The sequence below is a fragment of the Littorina saxatilis genome, linkage group LG8 (genome assembly GCF_037325665.1).
Source record: "Littorina saxatilis isolate snail1 linkage group LG8, US_GU_Lsax_2.0, whole genome shotgun sequence".
NCBI classification, from domain to species: domain Eukaryota; kingdom Metazoa; phylum Mollusca; class Gastropoda; order Littorinimorpha; family Littorinidae; genus Littorina; species Littorina saxatilis.
Genome location: NC_090252.1, coordinates 39,724,099 through 39,747,329, shown reverse-complemented (window position 1 = coordinate 39,747,329; position 23,231 = coordinate 39,724,099). Strand labels below are relative to the sequence as shown.

The window sequence follows — 23,231 nt, the reverse complement described above, 5'->3', positions numbered from 1 at the left end:
GGTGTAAATTAGTTGCCATGTTCATGTCCATTATACGTTTTCCATATGTGTGTTGCTTGATGTTGCTTGATGCCATGTATGTATGTATGTATGTGTGTGTACATGACTTTAAATAAGCATGGATGGATGTGTGCACTCGATTGTGTGTGTGTGAACCATGTATATATTTTCTGTTGTCAATGTTGTCAATTACATATGTTATACTATGCGTTTGAATCATTAAGTATTTTAGACGTCATACTTTTTTTCGTATCTTCACGATGGCTTTTTACCCGTTTAAATTTTAATGCTTCCAACTTTCAAAGCGCTGCACGGCTGGGAAGAGATGCGCACTTTTATCACTGTTGTTCATGTTGACGTAATCATGGATTCATGCAAACGTCATACCTGCTGTATTTTATTTTGTTTGTTTGTATAGTCGCGTGCGGTCGCGCAGTCTTTTTGGTCAGTTCCGATTACCTCCCATTGATGCGAAAACCTATATGACTGTTTTTTGTTATTTTTCTCTCTGTTAATTCACCAGTGGCTATGTAACATGTGTTATACCTTATAGGTTCCAGCGACTAAATATTTTCCCCCGGTGCAACCATAGACATGTACGTCATCATGATCTCCCCTTAATTTGACCGTTATTTTGGCTGTCTTAGTGAAATGGTAAGATATATCTCTATGTTTTTTACATGTAAGTGTTCGGAAAAAATACAGTTATAGCAGTTATGTACAAAAATAAGCAGCATATGCTCTTTTCGCCAAAGTAAAGTCCTTTTTTCTTCTGGTTTCTTATATGTGTCACAGCACACCGCAAGCTTTTAGGCGAATAGCAAGTGAGTGGTATATATATATCATCAATTTTATAGTAGGTAACGGTGTACATTACTTGCCATGTTCATGTCCATTATACGTTTTCCATATTACATATGTGTCATTTAATTGTGTGTTGCTTGATGCCATGTATGTATATGTGTGTGTGTGTGTACATGACTTTAAATAAGCATGGATGTGTGCACTCGATTGTGTGTGTGAACCATGTATATATTTTCTGTTGTCAATTACATATGTTATACTATGCGTTTGAATCATTAAGTATTTTAGACGTCATACTTTTTTTCGTATCTTCACGATGGCTTTTTACCCGTTTAAATTTTAATGCTTCCAACTTTCAAAGCGCTGCACGGCTGGGAAGAGATGCGCACTTTTATCACTGTTGTTCATGTAGACGTAATCATGGATTCATGCAAACGTCATACCTGCTGTATTTTATTTTGTTTGTTTGTATAGTCGCGTGCGGTCGCGCAGTCTTTTTGGTCAGTTCCGATTACCTCCCATTGATGCGAAAACCTATATGACTGTTTTTTGTTATTTTTCTCTCTGTTAATTCACAAGTGGCTATGTAACATGTGTTACAGAATTGCACCGGTGTAAGGGTTAACATTTTATTTGTCACCAAGAGAATATAATTCATTATATGCGGGATAATGTGCGGGGGGGGGGGGGGGGGGGAGGGGTGCAAACAACATTTTCACAAGCACATAACCAACAAAATGACATCGCATGCGCAGCACACAAAGTGCGTAGCACGGGTACCACTAGTGTGAAGTTTTAAAGCTAAATCTTCAAAAACCTTGGAGAAAATGGGAATTTTCCCGTTTTTGACCCGGCTGCGACTTTGAATTTTGACGAGTTGAAGATTATCAAAACCTTTCAGTGTGTGTGGAATTGGATGCCCTATCTTGAAAAAAAAATCAATGTTTTGCGTGAGCGGCTGTCCGGACGGCCTAACTCTATCTTGAAAAGAACATCCGAAAAAAACTCTCAACATTAATGTTTTGCGTCAGCGGCTGTCCGGACGGCTTAACACTGCTCATTACTAAGGCCACACAAAAAAATAGTCTGTTTACGGTATTCCGACCGACCCTATTTTTTCGCGCGACCATAGACTTTTTTTGGGCATTCGGGGAAAAAAAACTTTAAAAAAATAATAATAAAACATAAAAATTAAAAAAATCTTTGTTTTGGCACAATAACTTAAAAATATGTTTTTTGGGAGAAAAAAAATAAAAATAAAATAATATCCCGACCTACCGACCCTATTTTTTTTTTCCATGTAACCGTAAACAGACTATTTTTTATTTTTTTTTGCCTAAGAGTCTTCCGATTACTCAGGCGAGTCAGAAAGTCACCATAGTAAATGCAGTGTAAGGCCAAAAAAAAGAGGTCTGTTTACAGTAACATAGGCCAAAAAAATAGGGTCGGTAGGTTGGGTTTTTGTTTTCTTTTTTTTTCCAAAAAACCATATTTTTACGTTATTTTGCCAAAAAAAAAGATTTTTTTTTTTTTTTTTTTCCCAAATGCCAAAAAAAAGTCTAGGGTCGCGCGAAAAAACTAGGGTCGGTCGGGTTACCGTAAACAGACCTTTTTTTTTTTTGGCCTAATAGACGGTGTTCGGATATATACTAGCGGAAAAAAGTTAGGGACGGGCCACTGATTTCCCCGCTAACTTTCATTTGTTTAAAACACCCTGTTCTTTCGTCAGCATAATCAAATGGCTGTCGCATGCTACACACCAATGGGTAGGTTATGCTGTGTTAGCAGGAAAACTACACGGGACTCCCGGGCGCAGAGCTGCAGCACGTGACTAAAATAGCAAAATCGCCAAAAAGTAGGCTGTTGTTTGGCGTGCGCACGGGTAGAATAAGGCAGGTAACATGGCAAAATTGTTTTGCACATGCAAGGACAATCCTTCGAGTGTGAATTGTGATCACGAACTCGGCTTTATAAGCCGCCGATTTTCTGCGAGCTGCCATCTCCTCACCATGCCTGCCAGACGGAAGCTGACAACATTCAACCGAGGAAGAGCAATTGCCTGGCTCCACGACGGCGTATCCAAGTGCGAAGTGGCCAGGCAACTTGGGGTATCGCATTCAGTCATTGTAAGGCTGAATCAACGGTTCCAGACGACAAACAATGTCGAGGAGAGGCCCAGGTCGGGTCGCCCCAAAAAGACTACTCCTAGGGAAGATCGTTTCATCCAACAGCAGGCGCTGCAGCACCGGGCCACCACCTGCAAGGTCATCAGAGGGCAGTTACGGGTTGCCACTAACATCAACGTTAGTGAGAGGACCATCAGCAACCGCCTGCATGACGCCCGGCTGCGGAGTCGTCGTCCTGCTGTGCGTCCCCTGCTGACACAGGCTCATCGCCGGGCTCGTCTGGTCTGGAGTCGCCGCCACTTGAGATGGACGCGCCGGGACTGGGCTCAGGTCCTATTCAGTGACGAGTCCAGGTTCAACCTGTACCATTCTGACGGCCGGCGCAAGGTCTGGAGGCGTGAGGGCGAGCGTTATGAAGACGACACAGTGCATGAGAGGGTGGCCTTCTGCGGGGGCTCTGTCATGGTTTGGGGGGGGGCTTCAGCCTTCATCAACGCACCCCCCTGTACCATGTGGTCGGGAATCTCACTGGTCAACGCTACAGGGACGAAATTCTCGCCCCTATTGTCTTGCCGACCCTGCAGCAGATTGGCCCAAACACCGTGTTTCAGGATGACAATGCTACTCCTCACAGGGCCAGGCTTGTCAACGACTACATCCAGCAAACCGGGGTCGTCAGGATGGATTTCCCTGCCTGTTCGCCAGACATGAACCCCATAGAGCATGTATGGGACGAACTGGACAGGCAGGTGAGGGCCAACCACCAGCCTCCCAGAAACCTGCAGCAGCTGCTGCAGATGCTCCAACAGGAGTGGCAGGCCATTCCACAGGCCTTTTTCACGAAGCTTATGAACTCTATGCGGTCAAGGTGTGGTGAACTTGAGCGCAAACGTGGCGGACACACCCATTATTGACCTCATGAAAGACTTGTTATGTTTATTTGTGACCCCTCTGCTGTTTGTGGACATGAATAACCGAATCGGCTCGATGAAATAAACCCAAATTTTGCAGTTGCGTTGCACATTGACTGAAGTAAACGTGTTCCAAATTTCCGTACGATATGTTCATTCGTTCTTTTGCTATGATTGCGTGTGTGAACCGTCCTTAACTTTTTTCCGCTAGTATATATCTCTGTCGGGTTTGCATGGGTTGTGAAAGAGTGAATGCTCTTCCTTTTATTGAGGCCAACGTTTTCGCGTGACATTATAGGGCAAGTAACTATAGCTGGGGGTGTTTCTGAAACACTGACTGACTATTGGGGTTTAACGTCCTCTTAGGACCAGTTGGCCTATATTGGTAATACGCTCGAGATATGGTGTGATACTTTTGAGTCGAACAAGGCCGCTGTGGCTGTCTTCTTCGACACACCAGCATTGGGGTTGTCTCGTCAAAGTATCGAAATACGATCATGATAATCAGAGACTACATGCGTGTCTTCATGTTTTCCAAGCCCTGAGACTTTCGCTGTGACCTTGAGATCTTTTTCGTGCGCATGTGTGCACACGGGGGTGTTCGGACACCAACGAGAGTCTGCACAAAGTTGAATCCACAAAGTTGACTCCGAGAAATAAATCTCTCGCCGAAGGTGGGGATCGAATACACGCTGATAGCGACCAACTGGCTACAAAGCCAGTGTCACGATTTCATATTTCGCCTGTGTACATATTTCCCCCTCGACATATACTCAAGACTGATCAAAATGTTGTTTCCTGGTAAAATTAAGAAGTGAAATTATTTATGGACGAAAAGCATGTCAGTTTCTTGCATGTGAAGAAAATTGGTGGTAACATTTAATAGATTTCACCCCCAAAATCGAATTCTTCGAAAACGTGTACTGAGTAGTCACGTCCCTTGAGTAAGAAGGAAAACATTTTAGGATAAATCAAATTTCTAAGTTAAAAAAAATTAAATTGGTTAGACAAATTTGGCCCCATGAATGTAAGGCACACAAGGTCGCTCATCAGTACTATCGAAGGGTGTTTTTTTTTGTTCAGTGTAGAGTTTATACTAGATCAACGAGGCCGAGAAGCGAAATATCAACACGGCGAAAGATGAAAACGTCACACCAGCGCGCTACCAACTGAGCTACGCCCCCGCCCCTTGCCTCTCTAAAAGGTAAAGTATTCACCCGTTCACTACCAATACAAACCCGACACAGTTATTTATGAAATTGGTCTATTTGTTTGTTTGCTTAACGCCCAGCCGACCACGAAGGGCCATATCAGGGCGGTGCTGCTTTGACATATAACGTGCGCCACACACAAGACAGAAGTCGCAGCACAGGCTTCATGTCTCACCCAGTCACATTATTCTGACACCGGACCAACCAGTCCTAGCACTAACCCCATAATGCCAGACGCCAGGCGGAGCAGCCACTAGATTGCCAATTTTAAAGTTCTTAGGTATGACCCGGCCGGGGTTCGAACCCACGACCTCCCGATCAAGGGGCGGACGCCTTACCACTAGGCCAACCGTGCCGGTTATTTGTCTATTACAGCGCATTTACTATTGTGACTTTCTGACTCACCTGAGTAATCGGAAGACTCTAAGTTATGAGCAGTGTTAGGCCGTCCGGACGGCTGATGACGAAAAACATAAACGTTGAGGTTTTCTCGGTTGTTTTGTTGATTTAAACAAGGTTTTATTAAATTTTCATCATGACATAATAAATATGTGGGATTTAGGATTTCTAACTCAAGCATATATAGTGCTTATTTGAAGCAATCCTAGTGAAAACATAACAGTGGTAATTAAGCTAAAGCATGTTGTTTTGTTCAAGATAGGGCATCAACATTCCGGAGTTCGTCCATTGTCGCTCACCAGCGTTTGTTTTTCTTCAATTGACTCCACGGGGTCTGTGATTCGTTGCTCTAGTTGATTCGGAGAGTGATCCGGAGCGTGATACTGAGCGGAAGGTCTCTCGGTTGATGGGGCAGATGGGACAGATCGGGCAGATTCCTCACCAAACCAAAAGGAGTCGGAGGAAGAGGAGGGTTGGTGATGTTTTTTGGATTTCTTCTTCTTGGTCACCAGTGATGACGACTCGCTGCTCTTGCTCGTGCTCCCTTTGATTGCTTCCTGTGACACCACACACACACACACACCACACACACACCAGTACACACACACACACACACACACCACACACACACACCACACACCACACACACACACACCACACACACACACACACACACACACACACCAGTACACACACACACACACACCACACACCAGTACACACACACACACACACCACACACACACCAGTACACACACACACACACACACACACACACACACACACACACACACACCAGTACACCAGTGCAGGCAAGACAAACACACACACAGACAGGTAGACTATCATAATAATAATAATAATAATAATAATAATAATAATAATTGTCAGTAAGTACTGGTGTCACATGACTGATGTGAACCAGTTGATTGGCTAATGGCGATGCGCTAAAACTGTTAGCGCACTCCAAGAGTGCGCTAACTTTTCCACAGAACGTATTCTTCCGCCCTTTGCCTAAGCGAGAGTGTACTCTCATCCTCAGAATTAATTAATGACATGTAGCTTATATTCTCCACAATACAAATGATTATGACCATAAATTTCCTGCTTGCTTCTCAATTAAAGCAGAAGTGGTTTTTTCTGACAGATTGCATGTGCCTGTGCCACAGTTGCCACTGATCTAAAAATAGCACCCGCTGTGTCTAATTTTTCAGTTTCGACTTGCGAAGATTCCTCTCATAATTATGCCATGTTAGTGGCATGTAGCTTATTATCCACATTACCAAATGATGAGTTTGTATACAATTCCCAGCAGATAACAGAAAACACAAGTGTTATTCCGATTACGTAGCAGCTAGATCAGCACGTAGCAGACTACACTGAAATACGACTGCATCTGTTCAGTAAATGAATGTTTTCCGAATTATTATTTCAAAGCAAGAACAGTCGGAATCGAAAACGTGTAGGGTTTAGAACGTTCTTACCATAATATATCATATAAAACTTATTACCAGCCTGCCTCATGCGTGCAGACTCAGTGCAACGTGACGAGCAATTTTTGTTTTTGAAATGAGACTCAGTGCAGTGGTTCGATTGCTATAGCCTAGCAGACGACATAAATCCCGCTCAGCAAATCAACATGTTGCGCAAATGTGAACGATAAAACGATGAGGATTTAATACGTGTAGGGTTCAGAGCATTCTTACCGTTCATATTTAGTACCACACTCCCCGATGAGTGAAGATACCACACGAGAAACATGCAACATTTACTTTTGAAAATGTGCTTACCGTCGACCTTGGCAAGGGGCAACACTCTGCACAGTCAATCTGTCGAAGCTCGATGAAGGTTTCGAATCGCAAATAACTAAGAGCACAGTCCTTTCTCCGAGTTTAAATGAGGTCTCTATGAAATATCATCACTTTTCAGCTTAACGCTACACTGGAATTTACCAACAGAAATTAAAACAAGAGTTTGCGTGTGACGAAAGCACGACACACTTGAGACAGCCCACACAAAAGTAGATCTGACACAAAAACGCCTATCCAAATGCGCGTTGCAAAATGTGCATTTTGAATCTTCTTTTTTCTCTGGCGGTACTGACAATATCGTTATTGAAACAATCCCAGTGCACTAAGGGATTTATAGAGCAAATCTCGAAAATAATTATTGAACTCAGCGCTATGCGCTTCGTTCAATAATGAATTTTCTCGATTTGCTCTATAAATCCCTTAGTGCACTGGGATGTCTCAATAACTTAAATAATAATACTTGTCAGTATGTACTGGTGTCACATGACTGATGTGAACCTGTTGTTTTGGCTAATGGCGATGCGCTAAAACTGTTAGCGCACTCCAAGAGTGCGCTAACTTTTCCACAGAGCGTATTCTTCCGCCCTTTGCCTAAGCGAGACTGTACTCTCATCCTCAGAATTAATTAATGACATGTAGATTATATTCTCCACAATACTAAATGACCATAAATTTCCTGCTTCTCAATTAAAACAGAAGTGGGTTTTTTTCTGACAGATTGCATGTGCCTGTGGCTGTGCCACAGTTGCCACTGATCTAAAAATAGAACCTGCTGTGTCTCATTTTTCAGTTTCGACTTGCTAAGATTCTTCTCATAACTATGCCGTGTTAGTGGCATGTAGCTTATTATCCACATTACCAAATGATGAGTTAGTATACAATTCCCAGCAGCTAACAGAAAACACAAGTGTTATTCCGATAACGTACCAGCTATAGCTAGATCAGCATTTGGAATATCCAGGTTTCCCAATTGCTTTGTTTCCGGCCGATTTATGTGGAGCACGTGATGCGCACAAAAACTATTGGCGGTCTAGAAGTGTCGTCTGCGCAATGATCGCGGCGGCTTTCTTGACCGCCAAGGACGACCACGCACGTTGTGAGACGTCATTCGTTAGACCTCAATATGTAGCAGACTACACTGAAATACGACTGCATCAGTTCAGTAAATGAATGGTTTTCGAATTATTATTTCAAGGCAAGAACAATCGGAATAGAAAACGTGTAGGGTTTAGAACGTTCTGACCATATATAAGACTTATTACCAGCCTGCCTCATGCATGCAGACTCAGTGCAACGTGACGAGCAATTTTTGTTTTTGACATGAGACTGCAGTGCCTAGCAGACGACATAAACCCCGCTCAGCAAATTAACATGTTGGGCAAATGTGAACGATAAAACGATGGGGATATAATACGTGTAGTGTTCAGAGCATTCTTACAGTTCATATTTAGTACCAGACTCCCCGATGAGTGAAGATACCACACGAGAAACATGCCACATTTATTTTGAAAATGTGCTAACCGTCGACCTTGGGGGGGGAGGGGGGGGGGGGTTAGCCAATTCAAGGGGAGTCACTCTGCACAGTCAATCAGTCGAAGCTCGACTGGAAGTTTTGAATCACAAATAACTAATAAGAACACAGTCCTTTCTCCGAGTTCAAATGAGGTCTCTCTGAAAGATCATCACTGTTTAGCTTAACGCTACACTGGAATTTACCAACAGAAATTAAAACAAGAGTTTGCGTATGACGAAAGCACGTGACACACTTGAGACAGCCCACACAAAAGTAGATCTCACACGACCTGACCACACATTCAGCCTATCTAAATGCGCGCAGCAAAATGTGCGTTTTGAATCTTCTTTTTTCTTTGGCGGTACTGACAATATCGTTATTGAAACAATCCCAGTGCACTAAGGGATTTATAGAGCAAATCTCGAAAATAATTATTGAACTCAGGGCTATGCGCTTCGTTCAATAATGAATTTTCTCGATTTGCTCTATAAATCCCTAAGTGCACTGGGATGTCTCAATAACTTAAATAATAATAATAACAAGAAAAGCAAATGCTTTATACGACTCTCCTTCGTCAAGTCCATTAGGGCTTTGTAGGTCTTAAAAGGAGGATTCCACAAAAAGCTGACCCAGCTTCATAAAATAATGTTCAAGAGAACTTTCACATCCAACTGTTTGACACAAACTTGATCCTTATCTGACCTATATCAATCCATTTAGTTATTCAACCCTAAGAATATTTCCCATTTATGTGTAGGTTACAGCTCCGTCCATCCATGGTTTCGCGTGATATTTTGTCGAGACTGGGTCAAATAAATATATGACAAAATATAACGCTATGCCATGGATGAATCGGACCTGTAACGTATATATATGGCATGACCAAAGTAAGGAGAATTTGTCATGGGATGTGGAAACAAAGCATTGGAAATTCACCATGGGCAGAATGATCAACGCAAGCCTAGAAATTGTACAACCATATTTTGTGTCAGTCTTGGCAAGGCCAGTTTGGCCCAGTTCCGGAACAGACATCATGTATTCATTCACCCTGTCGAGACGAAATACCACGCAATTCCATGGATGAATCGGAGGTTTAACGTATATATCCCGTGACGCATCAAAACTAATTTTTGTTTTGAATTGTCTTCACAACGTACAGATATTTTATAACGACATAATCGTCGGATCATCACAAGACAGGTACTACATACTTTGTATGTCGTCTGCTACAAATCTAGTCTTGTTGGTTGACACGTACCCTCATCAACCGGAATACATGCTCAATCCGCTGTCATTTCGCCACTGAACATTGTATCTTTTTTTCACTGTTTGGTTAAACATTGAAACAGCAACCAAAAAGAGTGCTTCAGCTGTTTCAACAAACGGCTAGATACTACTTTCAGTGACTTGTTCCTCAGTCTAAAATGACACCGGAAGTGAAATAATTGTCGCGCATACTGTCATATTAAAAAGGCGTCATGACACGCATAACAAAAGAGACTTAGACGTCATTTGTTTTTGGTTCGGTGGACTCCGGCCGTTGCAAAAATGGCTGGTCCGTGGGTAAAACTTGATAAGGCCGCATGAGTACCCAAAACGTCTTTGTTCTCTGTTGGCATTGCAGCTGTGAAATAATCAGTCTTGTGTCTCAGTCGTGTAGGTACAGAGTTTGCTTCTGCAATCGCTGTGTTCGTGTTGGGCTTCGTGAGACAAATCAGCGAATCTATCGTGTGGAAGAAATTTCTGTACAAAACACACAACCCACCTGCGTTTTAGTTTGCTAAAGAAATTAACTGTATGTGGTTAATTTCATCCGTTTAATGCTTGTCAAAACGAGCCATAAGGCTTTAGAATACAAGATTCCACACATTGCTTGACGATCTGAACACAGACGAGGTCGCAGTTTGTAGGTTGAATCTATGAATCGGCACGACCAGGGATAGATCTGTATCTCTGGTACGACCTTCCAGATCATCAACAGCGGGTTGGTCGGAACCAAGAGGTCAAATTGGCTTGGCTTCCAGTCAAACGTCACCATTTTCAAAAAGGTTTTCTTTTTCTTGTTTCTGCGGCTGCGCAAGTTATTTGCCTAGGTCATGACCGAACTTTAGGTCTACGGAGCACTATCGCGGGATGTTTTCTCACTAGAATAACAGAGACAAAGAAGGGAAGTCATGCTATATTCAAACTTACACAACCCCCAACCTCCTCCCCATCACTATTACTAGCCTGATATACTCAACGTCTACCAAATTATATTTGAAAGAAAAGATTGTTTTTAAACAAGAATCATAATGATTACTTATTTTCTTTCCCAAATTGAGGTTTGGCTAGCCCAGACAAAATATATATACTCAGACACTTGAGTGACCTCATTTCTAAAACTATGACATCATAACATGATGTCATCACCAAGAGTCTAGCCAAGACTGTGACCAAATCAAACAATGACACCATAGCTCAATGAGGTCAAGACTTCTATCCTTAATATCTCAGTGAATATTTTCAGTGGTGAAAATCTTTTCCAGCAAACATGTTCATGCTGGGACACTAAAATTTGATGAAAACAAATTTTGGTCATGTCTGCTGATATAACCCTGCACCTACACATTTCGTGAAATCTAGAGGCTAAATTAATTTTGCTCCTAAAACAACTGAGAAAACCTCAATGTAAAGCTTTTACAAACATGACCCCGCTGTGACCCCAAAATATGACGGGGGTCAACCAAACTACGGTCACGTCGGTAGATTAACAAACCGTTAAAGTGTTCAAAGTTTCAAAGCTCTAGCTACAAAAAGGCCTGAGATAACGTCTATATATATTCAGTTATCATGAATCGAGCATGACCCCCAGTGACCCCAAAACTAGCTTGAAAAAAAAAACCATCCGAGATAATCTAAACGTCCAGCCGGTGTAACACGAAATTTTTACTCCACAAAAAATTTACTCCGGAGTAAAAATTTCGTACGAAATTCTTACTCCGAGTAAATTTTTCGTACGAGAAAAGAACTCCCCAAGGCACGAAAATATTACTCCCTCCACGACATTTTTATTCCCCATTTTTTTTACTTCCAGTAAAAATCTCGTACGCGAAAATGGGATGCGGGCGAAGGGATAATGCCAATATGTGATCTCGCGCAAACGAATGTCGTGCTACCCTCCCTCCACCCCTTCCACCACCAAGACTAACAGGGGACAAGGGAGTATAAATTTCGTACACCTGACATGGGAAGTTAAATTGCTCGTGTTAGGGTGAAGTAATTTATTCGTTTTTTATTCGTCTGGGGAGTAACATTTTTGTACGAAATGTTTACTTGGAACTCACCTGTCGTGGGGAGTAATTTTCTCGTGTAATGGAGGAGTGTTTTTTTTCGTAAAAGGAGTAACATTTTCGTACGAAATTTTTACTCCGGAGTAAAAATCTCGTGGGAGTAATTTTCTCGTGTTACACCGGCCGTCCATACAGACGGACACATATGAGTCCTAATACTCAACAATTACTCAGGTGAGTCAATAATGATAATACAAATATAATAATAATAATGCATAATACTTCTAGAGCGCATAAATCCAGGGTTAAACCCTGCTCAGAGCTCTTTACAATTTCCAGGACATATGCACTTGAACCTACGCCGGAGCTGGGCCGATCTCTGGCCTTTGCAGCGGCGGAGATGACGGCAGCACGGCGATTCTGAACATCCTCCACGAGAATGCTGACTGCAGTCTGCAGTTGTTTCACCTCTTTCTGCAGCTCCAAGATCGTGGCGTCTTTCTCCGACCCCGACTGCACACACCGCACGTGTACACTGTCACATCATGTGCACACTGTCACTTACTGTCACATCAGGTCCTCATCCCAGCTGCTCCTCACAGTTCCTAGAACCAAACTCGAAGATCCTTCAGATTCCAAGTCCCTACACTCCGCCAGTCTCCCTCACTACCATCATTTAAGATAAAACTGAAGACTCACCTGTACAAATCTGCCTTTTACTGAAATGAGCAAAGTAATTAGGACATTGAAGCTGTGGTGTAATGCGTGCATATGACTTGTGAGTGAATGTGCCGAATGATAATTTGCTTGTTGACTGGTTGTTTTTAAACATTCTAGAGTATCAAATGTATCTGGTTGTTGTTTATCAAATGTTAACTATTAATGCTTGTATTGTACGATGGATTTGTAAAGCGCCATGAGACTGTTATCTGGCGGTGAACAGCGCTACAGAAGAATGTTTTATCATCATAATAATTATTATTATTATGTATACTATCATACAGACTTGGGAACCCTTGTTTTGCACTTGGAATATTCTCATCGTATTTCTTTCCACTGACCGTACTGCTCGTGTTCAAGACAATCATGCGTACAAAATACGGCCAAATCGTATGAGTTCCCAGATCTGATCATAATATAAAATATCAGAAGTTGTGAAAGAAACAATTGAAAGTCATCGGAGACTTTCTTCTGAGATTTGTTAAAATCTCTTAGCAGAGCAAAAAAGAGAGAAAAGTATCCATTCACAGATAGCCTATTGGCAACCAGTTTCAGTTAATTCTTTATCACATTTTCGTCAGACAGTTGCTGACTTCATCAGGAGGGTATGGGTTCCAGGGCTGGACCTAAGTGGGGGGGGGGGGGGGGTTCCCGATTGTGGTAGGGGTACATTAGTTGAGGGTGCGAAGCAGCCGAACCTACCAGGGGGGTCCGGGGGCATGCTCCCCCCCCCCCCCCCGAACATAATTTGAATTCTACACTAATCGTCATAAAAAACTGAACACATACATTTACCTGTAGAACTTTGTGATACGGCAAGTTATAGTAAAACAAAGTATATTGCCAGAAAGCTAATTCATTCCCCTATCGTTTGCAACGAAGAGTTTCATGTTTCATCAATTAGTTTTTATGCAGTGTACCGGTGTCACGATTTCATCTTTCGCCTGTGTACATATTTCCCCCTCGATATATACTCAAGACTGAAATGTTGTTTTCCGGTAAAATTAGGAAGTGAAATTATTTATGGACGAAAAGCATGTCAGTTTCTTGCATGTGAAGAAAATTGGTGGTGACATTTAATAATTTCACCCCCAAAATCGATTTTTTTCGAAAACGTGTACCGAGTTGTTACGTCCCTTGAGTAAGAAGGGAAACATTTTAGGATAAATCAAATTTCTAAGTTAAATAAAACAAATTGGTTAGACAAATTTGGCCCCATGAATGTAAGATACACAAGGTCGCTCATCAGTACTATCCAAGGCAAGGGTGTTTTTTTGTTCAGTGTAGAGTTTATACTAGATCAACGAGGCCGAGAATCGAAATATCAACACGGCGAAAGATGAAAACGTCACACCGGAGACCCAGGACACCTCCCAAAATCAAATTCGCAAAAGCAAATTTGCAGACACTAAAATACACACAAAATCAAAATAAGCAAGAGTGACCCCGTTTTTGATCTCAAATTGAAGAACAACTCATTTTTTACCCATACAAATTGATTTGGTTCAGCTGTTGTACCTAGCAGTGTTGTTTTGCCATTTTGAAGAAGACAGGTGTCAGCCTCGTCAGAAGCCGTAAAAGGCCTGTTTTGGCGTCATTTCTTGTGGGCAATGTGGGTAAAAACCCTGTTGTTTTGGAATGGCTCATTGTATTGCTTTTAAATTTGACATGAGTATTGATAACACAATTGCTAAACAGTGTGTAAAATATCATGGCGTTGTGATGAGTTTTTTTGGACGTACTGGAACTTTTGAGAAAAAGTTTGATTAAATTGTAATAACTTTTTACACAGTATGGTTGCAAAAATTCAGCATTTTGCACACTTCAACACAAATGAATATTACAATTGGGGATCAATTTTGGTACAAAAGCAACAACGCGCTTGGATGGTATGGAAATGTGAACGCGAAACAACAATTACGAAAAACAGGTCTTCCAACATCAAAACCAAGTCCGGCACAGCAGACTGAACAGGCACGTCACTCACAGCGATAAAAAGCGTGCCAGTTCAAGTCTGCTGCGCTGGACTTGGTTTTGATGTTGGAAGACCTGTTTTTCGTAATTGTTGTTTCGTGTTCACAGAGTTCGTGTGTGTGTGTGTGTGTGTGTGTGTGTGTGTATGTGTGTGTGTGTGTGTGTGTGTGTGTGTGTGTGTGTGTGTGTGTGTGTGGGTGTGTGTATGTTTTAGTTTTGTTAGACAGCGCAGTTCTTATTTTGTACTAAATGTGATGTATTTAATGTCTGTAACCGCCCGACACTGCACGGCAGTTTTCCTTGTTTTCATAAGGATAGTAACATTTTGAGTCTTTGAGTCTTTTAGTCTTGAGTCAAAACGCAAGGAAGAGACCCGTACCCTGTCGGTGTCAGGTGTGTCAGCCAGAGAGCTGCCGCCATCCTCAACGACAAAAGGGGTGTTGGTGCTGGCGCTCGCCAGGTCTGTCAGCGAGCTCTGTATGTCGTCCAGACGCTTCAGGATGCACTCCTGAGTGTCCTTAAGCTCCTGCATCTTACTCGCCAGGTCGTCGTCCATGCTCACACTCGGCGACCTCTGCAGGCAGAACGGACAACGTTTGGAAATAACTCTGTCAGCAGAGCAGACAATGTTCGGAAATACTTCGTAAATAAATGTCGGCAGAATAGACAGTTTTCGGAAATAACTCTGTCGGCAGAATAGACAATGTTCGGAAATAAATGTCGGCAGAATAGACAATGTTCGGAAATAACTGTCAGCAGAATAGACAATGTTTAAAAATAACTGTCGGCAGAATAGACAATGTTCGGAAATAAATGTCAGCAGAATAGACAATGTTTAAAAATAACTGTCAGCAGAATAGACAATGTTCAGAAATAACTGTCGGTAGAATAGACAATGTTTAAAAATAAATGTCGGCAGAATAGACAATGTTTAAAAATAACTGTCAGCAAAATAGACAATGTTTAAAAATAACTGTCGGCAGAATAGACAATGTTTAAAAACAACTGTCAGCAGAATAGACAATGTTTAAAAATAACTGTCAGCAGAATAGACAATGTTCGAAAATAACTGTCGGCAGAATAGACAATGTTTAAAAACAACTGTCAGCAGAATAGACAATGTTTAAAAATAACTGTCAACAGAATAGACAATGTTAAAAAATAACTGTCGGCAGAATAGACAATGTTTAAAAATATTACTGTCGGCAGAATAGACAATGTTTAAAAATAACTGTCAGCAGAATAGACAATGTTCGGAAATAACTGTCAGCAGAATAGACAATGTTCGGAAATAACTGTTGGCAGAATAGACAATGTTTAAAAATATTACTGTCGGCAGAATAGACAATGTTTAAAAATAACTGTCAGCAGAATAGACAATGTTCGGAAATAACTGTCAGCAGAATAGACAATGTTCGGAAATAACTGTCGGCAGAATAGACAATGTTTAAAAATAACTGTGAGCAGAATAGACAATGTTCGGAAATACCTGTCAGCAGAATAGACAATGTTCAAAAATAACTGTCGGCAGAATAGACAATGTTTAAAAATATTACTGTCGGCAGAATAGACAATGTTTAAAAATAACTGTGAGCAGAATAGACAATGTTCGGAAATAACTGTCAGCAGAATAGACAATGTTCAAAAATAACTGTCGGCAGAATAGACAATGTTTAAAAATATTACTGTCGGCAGAATAGACAATGTTTAAAAATAACTGTCAGCAGAATAGATAATGTTCGGAAATAACTGTCAGCAGAATAGACAATGTTCGGAAATAACTGTCGGCAGAATAGACAATGTTTAAAAATAACTGTGAGCAGAATAGACAATGTTCGGAAATAACTGTCAGCAGAATAGACAATGTTTAAAAATAACTCTGTCGGATTGACATGTGTTGTGAAATTGTGAATACACTATCTTTTAGTGAGGCAAAAGCAATGATACAGAATGGACCATGTTCGGTAATAACGCTGTCGGTTTCGAACGTCTTCAGCTATCGAGGTTGTTACTTCTAATCTTGCTCTGTACACATGCTAACATAAATCCTTATCAAAATCACGGCTTCCCTAGTACTAGCAAAGAGATGCACAGTCAGCGAGGCGCCCCATTGCATAAGACCACATGCTGAGACATCCATCCAGACATCATTAGAATACTGGCGGCATCACGCCGCTAATAATTGTAGCGGCGAAAGACGGGCGCAGTGGTAGGGTGGTAATACATCGGACGGTCGTGAGTTCAAATCCCGGCCGCGGCCGCCTGCATGGTGGGTTAAGGGTGGAGATATGTCCGCTCTCCCAGGTCAACTTATGTGCAGACCTGCTAGTGCCTTATCCCTCTTCATGGCGTACACGCAAGCACAAGACCAAGTGCGCACGTAAAAGATCCTGTAATACATGTCAGAGTTGGGTGGGATATAGAAACACGAAAATACCCAGCATGCCTCCCCCGAAATCGGCGTATGCTGCATGAATGGCGGGGTATAAACGGTCATACACGTAAAAATCCACTCGTGTAGCACATGAGTGAACGTGGGAGTTTTAGCCCATGAACGAAGAAGAAGAGAAGAGTAGCGGCGAAAGGGAGGTCCGTAAAGTTTACAACCGTCACGTTTGTTTGTTTGCTTAACGCCCAGCCGACCACGAAGGGCCATATCAGGGCGGCGCTGCTTTGACATATAACGTGCGCCACACAGAAGACAAGACAGAAGTCGCAACACAGGCTTCATCCCGTCTCACCCAGTCACATTATTCTGACACCGGACCAACCAGTCCTAGCACTAACCCCATAATGCAAGACGCCAGGCGGAGCGGCCACTAGATTGCCAATTTTAAAGTCTTAGGTATGACCCGGCTGGGGTTTGAACCCACGACCTCCCGATCACAGGGCGGACGCCTTACCACTAAGCCAACCGTGCCCAACCGTCACGTGACGTTGGCGGATCGAAACTGGGTTTCATGAATGGCATTAAGGGTGACGTACAGTTAAAACAGCGCCACAATGAGCAGTGGGAAATGACCAGTGTCTAATGAGCAGTGTCTAATGAGCAGTGTCTATTAAGCAGTGTCTATTAAGCAGTGTCTAATGAGCAGTGTGAAATGAGCAGTGTCTAATGAGCAGTGTCTATTAAGCAGTGTCTTCTTCTTCTTCTTCTGCGTTCGACGGTTTAAGCAGTGTCTAATGAGCAGTGTATAATGAGCAGTGTATAATGAGCAGTGAGAAATGAGCAGTGTGATATCGAGCAGTGTATAATGAGCAGTGTGAAATGAGCAGTGTGATATTGACAAGTGTGAAGTGAGCAGTATTAAATGAACAGTGTGAAATGAGCAATGTGAAATGACCAGTGATAATGAGCAGTGTGAAATGAGCAATGTCTAATGAGCAGTGTCTAATGAGCAGAGTCTATTAAGCAGTGTCTATTAAGCAGTGTCAAATGAGCAGTGAGAAATGAGCTGTGTCTAATAAGCTGTGTGAACTAAGCAGTGTCTATATTGAGCAGTGCGAAATGAGCAGTGTAAAGTGAGCAGTGTAATATTGAGCAGTGTGATATTGAGTAGTGTGAAATGAGCGGTGTGATATTGACAAGTGTGAAATGAGCAGTGTGAAATGAGCCATATGAAATGAGCAGTGTTAATTGACCAGTGATAATGAACAGTGCAAAATGAGCAGTGTGAAATGACCAGTGATAATGAGCAGTGTGAAATGACCGGTGTTAAATGAGCAGTGTGATATTGACAAGTGTGAAATGAGCAGTGTGAAATGAGCAGTGTGAAATGAGCTGTGTGAAATGAGCAGTGTGAAATGAACAGTGATAATGAGCAGTGTGAAATGAGCAGCGTGGAATGAACAGTGTCTATTAAGCAGTGTCTCATGAGCAGTGTCCAATGAGCAGTGTCCAATGAGCAGTGTCCAATGAGCAGTGTCCAATGAGCAGTGTCTAATGAGCAGTGTCTAATGTGCAGTGTCCAATGAGCAATGTCTAATGTGCAGTGTCGAATGTGCAGTGTCTAATGTGCAGTGTCTAATGAGCAGTGTCTAATGTGCAGTGTCCAATGAGCAGTGTCCAATGAGCAGTGTCTAATGTGCAGTGTCCAATGAGCAGTGTCCAATGAGCAGTGTCTAATGTGCAGTGTCTAATGAGCAGTGTCTAATGTGCAGTGTCCAATGAGCAGTGTCCAATTAGCAGTTTCCAATGAGCAGTGTCTAATGTGCAGTGTCCAATTAGCAGTGTCGAATGTGCAGTGTTCAATGATCAGTGTCAAATGAGCAGTGTCTAATGAGCAGTGTCTAAAGAGCAGTGTCCAATGAGCAGTGTCCAATGAGCAGTGTCCAATGAGCAGTGTCTAATGAGCAGTGTCTAAAGAGCAGTGTCCAATGAGCAGTGTCCAATGAGCAGTGTCTAATGAGCAGTGTGAAATGAGCAGTGTCCAATGAGCAGTGTGAAATGAGCAGTGTCTAATGTGCAGTGTCCACTGAGCAGGGTCTTATGAGCCGTTAGAAAGTTCAGATAATGATATAGTGAGCTTGATAAACCTGATTTGGTACTGGGTAGTTTCCCTACAATTTGGTAGTTTTTTCGAGTAACATGACCCCCTTAGTGTTTTTATTTACTTCGTCTTCCTGTGTGTATATCGCTTCGTCTTCCCGTGGGTATTCCGCTTCGACTTTCCGTGTGTATTCCACTTCGTCTTCCCGTGTGTATCCCGCTTCGTCTTCCCGTGTGTATTCCGCTTCGTCTTCCCGTGTGTATTCCGGTGTGCATTCCGGTGTGTCTTCCCGTGCGTCTTCCCGTGTGTTTTCCCGTGCGTCCATATACTCTCTCCTACTGCCCGCGCTTGAAGCTGCACAAGATACAATTCCGTCATTATGTCATCAGCAGCAGCCGCGCAGCAGCAGCAACAGCAGCAGCCGCATCATCATCATCATCATCATCATCATCATCATCATCATCATCATCATCATCATCATCATTCTAGTGACTATACTCACATAGAGCTTTGAGCTCCTTCAGTTCCAGATCTCTCCTGGAGCGACTGTCGACGACCTCGTCATAGGCCTACCTAGCGGACTTCTGTGTATCCAACACCACACACACAGACAGACACCATACTCACATAGAGATTTGAGCTCCTTCATTTCCAGATCTCGCTTGGAGCGACTTTCGACGGCCTCTTCATAGGCCTTCCTGGCGGACTTCTGGGCATCCGTCAAGGCGAAGGCCAGGTCCCCGAGCGTCAGGAAATCCACGGTGTAGATGGCGTTGAGAAAGTCCCTCAGCACGTACGGCGTGTTTAGCTGGCTCGCACGGACCAACACTATCAGCTGTGAAAATAAAAACACATGAATGGTTAGTGAATTAATAGATTATTTTTTGACAAAACAACCATTGCCAGGTACATCGAAACAATGGTGCGTGTGTGTGTGTATGTGTGCGTGCGTGCGTGCATGTGTGTGTGTGTGTGTGTATGTGTGTGTGTGTGTATGTGTGTGTGTGTGTGTGTGTGTGTGTGTGTGTTTGTGTGCCTGTGAGAGAGAGAAAGAAAGTGAGAGTTAGACAGAGAAAAGTGTGTGTGTGTGTGTGTGTGTGTGTGTGTGTGTGTGTGTGTGTGTGTGTGTGTGTGTGTGTGTGTTTGTTTGTTTGTGTGTGCATGCGTGTTTGTGTGTCTCTGTGTCTGTCTATCTGTCTGTCTCTTTCTTTTTTGGGGTCTGTCTCTTTGTCTGACTTTGCTGACAATTCCGCCCTTACACACAACTACCAGCCCACTAAGCAGAAACACGATCAGCATAAACTCAGCAGTATATATGAAACAACACAAACTAGTAGTTCAATGGGCCTGACCTTGTCAAACAGGTCCTGTTTGAGGACGCCCGATTTCTTCATCATGTCCAGCAGGTCCTGTATGTTGCGAGGGTTGACCAGCTTGGCCTTCTCGATCAGACGCAGCAGGCGTAAGATGACGTCACTCTTCATGTTCGGACAGTCGACGAGAGCCTGTATGCTTTCTGTGAATGCCCCGATGAAATCGTTGGGTGAATCCCTGTAGAGCCAAGACTTGGTCAATTGAAAGTTTGAAAGAGTGATCAGAGCTGCCAATCCCTGTGTAACAATTGATTATTTTAAGTGTAGCAAAAGGTGCTTAGATGTCGCATTGTCTTAAATTCAACGGCACATCTGCGTCGATGAAACCCTGTATGGTGACTGTGAATGCCCCGATGAAGTCGTTGGACGAATCCCTGTAGAGAAGGTAAATTCAAAGATGTAATTCAAATTGAGTGATCGGAGCTGCCAACCCCTATGTAGCGATTTAGAACGTTCAGTGTAGCGAAATTGTGTTTGAATGTGGCATTGGGGTGTGCACGTTAAAGATCCCACGATTGACAAAAGGGTCTTTCCTGGCAAAATTGTATAAGCATAGATAAAAATGTCCACCAAAATACCCGTGTGACTTGGAATAATAGGCCGTGAAAAGTAGGATATGCGCCGAAATGGCTGCGATCTGCTGGCCGATGTGAATGCGTGATGTATTGTGTAAAAAAAAAATCCATCTCACACGGCATAAATAAATCCCTGCGCCTTGAATATGTGCGCGATATAAATTGCATAAAAAAAAAATAAAAAATTAAAAAAATCCCTGCGCTTAGAACTGTACCCACGGAATACGCGCGATATAAGCCTCATATTGATTGATTGATTGATTGATTGATTGTCGTAAATTCAGCGACACGTTGCTGAGAGCCTGTATGGTGTCTGTGAACGCCCCGATGAAGACGTTGGGCGAATCCCTGTAGAGCCAAGAGATGGTTGATTAAAAGAAGGACTTCAAAAGCGATCAGAACTGCCAGCCAAAGAACCTCCCAAAATCTTCTCACATATAAAGATAAAAACAAACAAAAATATATGTGTGTTTCTGATGACAAGGCCTAAAACGTAAGTGTGGGTCGGTCAAATATAACTTTCTTTTTCAGTTTGTTTTTATTTAAACAGGTGCATGTGGCTTTTTTAAGTCAGAAATCGTGCGAGCTGTCGGAGAAGAGTAACACTACTAACTTCCCTTGTAAAGTCTGTCAAATCGAATTTTGTGAACTAAGTGTTGAAGATAACTCCTCATTATTGATTTTAAATTTCAGTCCCCCTGTTCGACTTGACCGTCCAGACCATCCCTATGGCGGAGTAGCGATCTATGTAAAAAAATATTTGTATTATAAACCCCATCCTGAGTTTAACGTCGTCGGCCTAGAAGCCGTGTGGGGCGAGATAAAATTGAATAAAGAAAGTATTTTGATAGGTGCATTTTACCGTCCACCGAATGGAAATGTTCAATATTGGGAATTAGTAGACGAAAGTTTAAGAAAAGTAAATAGTCAAGTGTTGAAGTTTGTGATCTGTGGTGATTTTAACGTTGATTTTATAAGTTCTCCCTCTCACAATTTTTTTCAATATGTTGCATTCATATCAGCTCTGTCAACTTGTCAATGTTCCGACACGTATAACTGAAACAAGCAGTACCTGCATAGACCTTATAATTACACAAACGCCACAAATAAGTAAATCTGTAGATGTTTTGCCACCAGTTTGCAGCGATCACAGCGTACCACGGGCGATATTAAAAAGTACTGTAAATGTGAGTAACTCCTTTAAACGAACTATTTTCAATTACGATAAATTGAATATAGAAGGGTTTTGTAACGCTCTTTCACAAGTTGATTGGACAGGTATGGTGACGAATGAAATGTTTAATGATAGTATTGATGTTTTTAGTAGAACTTTTATGAATGTTGCAAAGCAGTTCATGCCTGTTAAAGAAGTTATTGTACGCCCTAAAGACGCACTCTGGATTACCCCAGAAATCTTAACCCATATATGCCCAAATTTTTTTTTCAAACAAACATTGCTTGTTTGCATGGTATTTGGTCTATAATTGACCTATTTCATACTCATTTGGAGTACAACTTTGAAATTAGTGATTTAGAAGACAAAACGTTACCGTCCCATATATGGGACAGTGGGCACGAGAGGGTAGGGGTTTTCTTACTTTCTCACATTACATAGAAAAGCAAAAATTACAGATGATCTGAACTTTTATTGAAATAAAATCATTCAAGATAACATAAACAAGTCACACAACTGAATTTTGAGCAATTGTTGCCTTTGATAAATGGGAAATAAACTGTTCATTCTAACATTTTGTACAGAATGAAACAAACTGTGAACACAATTCGACATTTCGTTTCTGACTCTGGAAACAGTCGGTGGCTTTTGTCATTTTGACTTCAATTCAACTGAAGAATAGAGTGTTGCAGTCGTGGTTCACATACGTTGAAGAACATCATTTAGTGTGATATTGCCGGAAGCATCGGTCATGAACCCCGACCTTGCATTTTGAGCAACGATGCTTGGTCTTCTTGCCGCAAGCTCCGCATCTCAGTTGTGTTGGCCATAATTCCACCAGATGGTCCAGTCGGTCAAACCTGATCTCTTCCAAGACC

At 42.1% G+C, this 23,231-nt stretch overlaps 1 protein-coding gene across 4 annotated transcripts in view; it reads right to left on the bottom strand.

The window, feature by feature from the left end:
* LOC138973506 (uncharacterized) overlaps positions 1-23,231 on the bottom strand; it is a 93,451-nt gene that overhangs the window by 26,067 nt on the left and 44,153 nt on the right. For all 4 annotated transcript variants that reach the window (XM_070346212.1, XM_070346213.1, XM_070346215.1 and 1 more), the window contains 6 exons: positions 20,584-20,782; positions 19,859-20,066; positions 19,356-19,585; positions 15,121-15,315; positions 12,408-12,560; positions 5,751-6,008 (listed from right to left, as the gene is read on the bottom strand). In XM_070346212.1, the coding sequence (XP_070202313.1) occupies positions 5,751-6,008; positions 12,408-12,560; positions 15,121-15,315; positions 19,356-19,585; positions 19,859-20,066; positions 20,584-20,782 (1,243 nt within the window). The remainder of the gene's footprint in view (positions 1-5,750; positions 6,009-12,407; positions 12,561-15,120; positions 15,316-19,355; positions 19,586-19,858; positions 20,067-20,583; positions 20,783-23,231) is intronic.